The sequence below is a fragment of the Cyprinodon variegatus genome, unplaced genomic scaffold (assembly GCF_000732505.1).
Source record: "Cyprinodon variegatus isolate N-32 unplaced genomic scaffold, C_variegatus-1.0 Scaffold899, whole genome shotgun sequence".
Taxonomy (NCBI): Eukaryota; Metazoa; Chordata; class Actinopteri; order Cyprinodontiformes; family Cyprinodontidae; genus Cyprinodon; species Cyprinodon variegatus.
The window spans coordinates 248,563-250,784 of record NW_015151352.1 but is presented as its reverse complement, the minus strand read 5'-3'; the positions used below and the strand labels follow the sequence as shown (position 1 = coordinate 250,784).

The window sequence follows — 2,222 nt, the reverse complement described above, 5'->3', positions numbered from 1 at the left end:
TTTACTTTTAAAATAAGATAATTAGATGATATTCACTTGAAATAAGACAATCCAGTTCTGTTTTCTTATTTTAAATCTAAATTGTTTTGATGCATTGGCAAAATGTCTCTTTTATCTCCTCAATTCAAGAACATCTAGATTTAGATTTTTTCCAGTGTAAAGGTGAAATAACTCTTTTTTCACTTGTATTCCAGCATCCAGCTGCCATGCACGTGGGCATTGTCAGTTTCACTATAGCTCTGGTGAATTTCAATGGTGAAGTCCTCTGGAAATCTTCAATAATTGTTGTTGATTGCAGATGTGTCTAGTAGTTCCCATTGATTCTGCTTTTAAAGCGGGGAGAATGGCGCTAGGCTTACCGCACCGTGACATCACTGCTGGAAGATGGCAGGAGGGAGGGGTTACTATATTTGGGAAAAATGGCCTCTCTCAGACTCGGTGATCATGACGAAAATTATTGTTTTTATTTATTTTTTTAGTGATTAACACTTTTCCTTTAACGCCTCACGAGGATTTCAAGCATGTTTGATTTTTTCCAGATCTTACGTGTGGTCTTTAGAGTCTAATTCCTCCCTCGTTACCATCTGTATGCTACACGACGCACAATGAGGCTGAGATTTGGGACGATCCAGAAAGATTCTGACATGACTTGATAATCAGCCCGAAAATGGCAAAAACTTTTACAGTGTATGCCCAACCTAAATGACAGATTAATATACAAAAGTAAAGAATGAGTTGTTTAGTTCAGGGTGTGACCGTCAGAGGGTGGAGTGGAGGTACGGTCTGTTTATGTATTGTAGCATCAGAGTGAGGTGGTCTTTGTCAAAATAAAGCTTCTACACAATAGATGTTTGAAGTATTCACAGACGAGGACGGTTCATAATTTGCAGAGAACTCTATTGTTTTTCCCCACAGGTCACAAGAGCCATCAGCCAGAAAATCCGGGGTCTGCAGCATCAAGCAAGAGTTGTTCTGAGCCTGGGAAACACGCTTTTTGTCCATCACATGGTAACTTTGTCATTCAGGGTTGCTAAAATAGTTTTATCTGTTTCTCAGAAACAGATTTATTCCCCACGGTTAAATGCTGAGACGATGGCTTTTACCGTTTTCTTTCAAGGTGGTTTGAGTAACGTGGTAAAGCAAGAGCAGCTGAGTCACTCTCAGATTTGATGTTCTCTCCCTAAGGTGCGGGTTACTAAGATGGCAGGCACCAGAGCCCTCATCAATGAGTACAGCCTTCAGTCTGAGATCCTGAAGACCGGGATGGGAGTTAGCAACCCCGAGCATCTGGATGTACTAAGAGAACTACTTCAGGATAGTGTGGTCAACCAAACCAAGGATGGAGGTCCCACTAACGGGTAGGAAAGATTGTCTAGGAAAGAGGCCGCTGGGCAGCAGTCAGATTTAAGATGGACAACAACATCTGTGCTCTGGTTCTCAGAACGAAGGCTGGCTTCCTGTCAGAGGAAGAGATGCTGACTGCAGAGTTCAGAGACCATGAGAAACATGAAGCTTTAGATCCTTATCAACTGACGTTAGATCCATCTGGACCCATGCCTCCTCCAAAAAGGTCCACAGTGCCGGAACCAGAAGAACCTGAAGCTCCACGGCTCCCGGTTCCCACCCAGACGCCTCTGCTGCACAGGGGAACAGACGGCAAACAGAGAAACCGCCGCCTGCCGGAGGAGACGATGAGATCAGATGAAAGGTCAGTCTCCCAGCAGAGGAGAGCCAAGCAATACTGCATGCGCAATATCTAGCTGGCTTTTTAGCTTCTCTCCTAACAGAGAAACGGATTTATTTTCACAGTGACAAAGACTGCAGAGAAACGGACGAAGCCGACGCTGCTGCCTCTGTGAGCCTTCATAAAAACGGTAAAACAGTTTAAACTGTCAGCTTTCTGTTCTTCAAGCTTCATTTCTTTGTTAGCTTTTAGCTTGCTTGTTGATGTTCTGTTTTTTTACGGACAGTTTGTTTTCATTTGTCTCCATCCTGAAAATGGCTTATATTTTAGATAAACATAGTTAGCATTGAGTTAGCAGCTGTTTGTTTCCCCAGGCATGGCGGACGGTGACGAGCACGTTGTGTCCGCTGGTGGAGAAGTCTGCAATAAGAGGTGAAAAATAACTGGACTGTTCTGCTAAATCATAAGAACAGGGAAAGGAAGGACCAGATTTTTCATGTGCTTAAATAACAATGAGTTGTGTCTCATGAAAACGTAA

The 2,222-nt window shown here is 43.1% G+C and overlaps 2 protein-coding genes across 2 annotated transcripts in view; both read left to right on the top strand.

Annotated features, from left to right (window-relative positions):
* The window catches only part of tdrd12 (tudor domain containing 12), a 66,395-nt gene extending 65,033 nt beyond the window's left edge, over positions 1–1,362 (top strand). Inside the window, exons 18-19 of the mRNA XM_015397959.1 lie at positions 916–1,008; positions 1,186–1,362. Of these exons, the coding sequence (XP_015253445.1) occupies positions 916–1,008; positions 1,186–1,362 (270 nt within the window). The remainder of the gene's footprint in view (positions 1–915; positions 1,009–1,185) is intronic.
* An 87-nt stretch (positions 1,363–1,449) lies between these two features.
* The window catches only part of LOC107099721, a 3,718-nt gene continuing 2,945 nt past the window's right edge, over positions 1,450–2,222 (top strand). Inside the window, exons 1-3 of the mRNA XM_015397963.1 lie at positions 1,450–1,708; positions 1,810–1,874; positions 2,059–2,116. Coding sequence (XP_015253449.1) covers positions 1,473–1,708; positions 1,810–1,874; positions 2,059–2,116 — 359 coding nt within the window. The 5' untranslated portion in view covers positions 1,450–1,472. The remainder of the gene's footprint in view (positions 1,709–1,809; positions 1,875–2,058; positions 2,117–2,222) is intronic.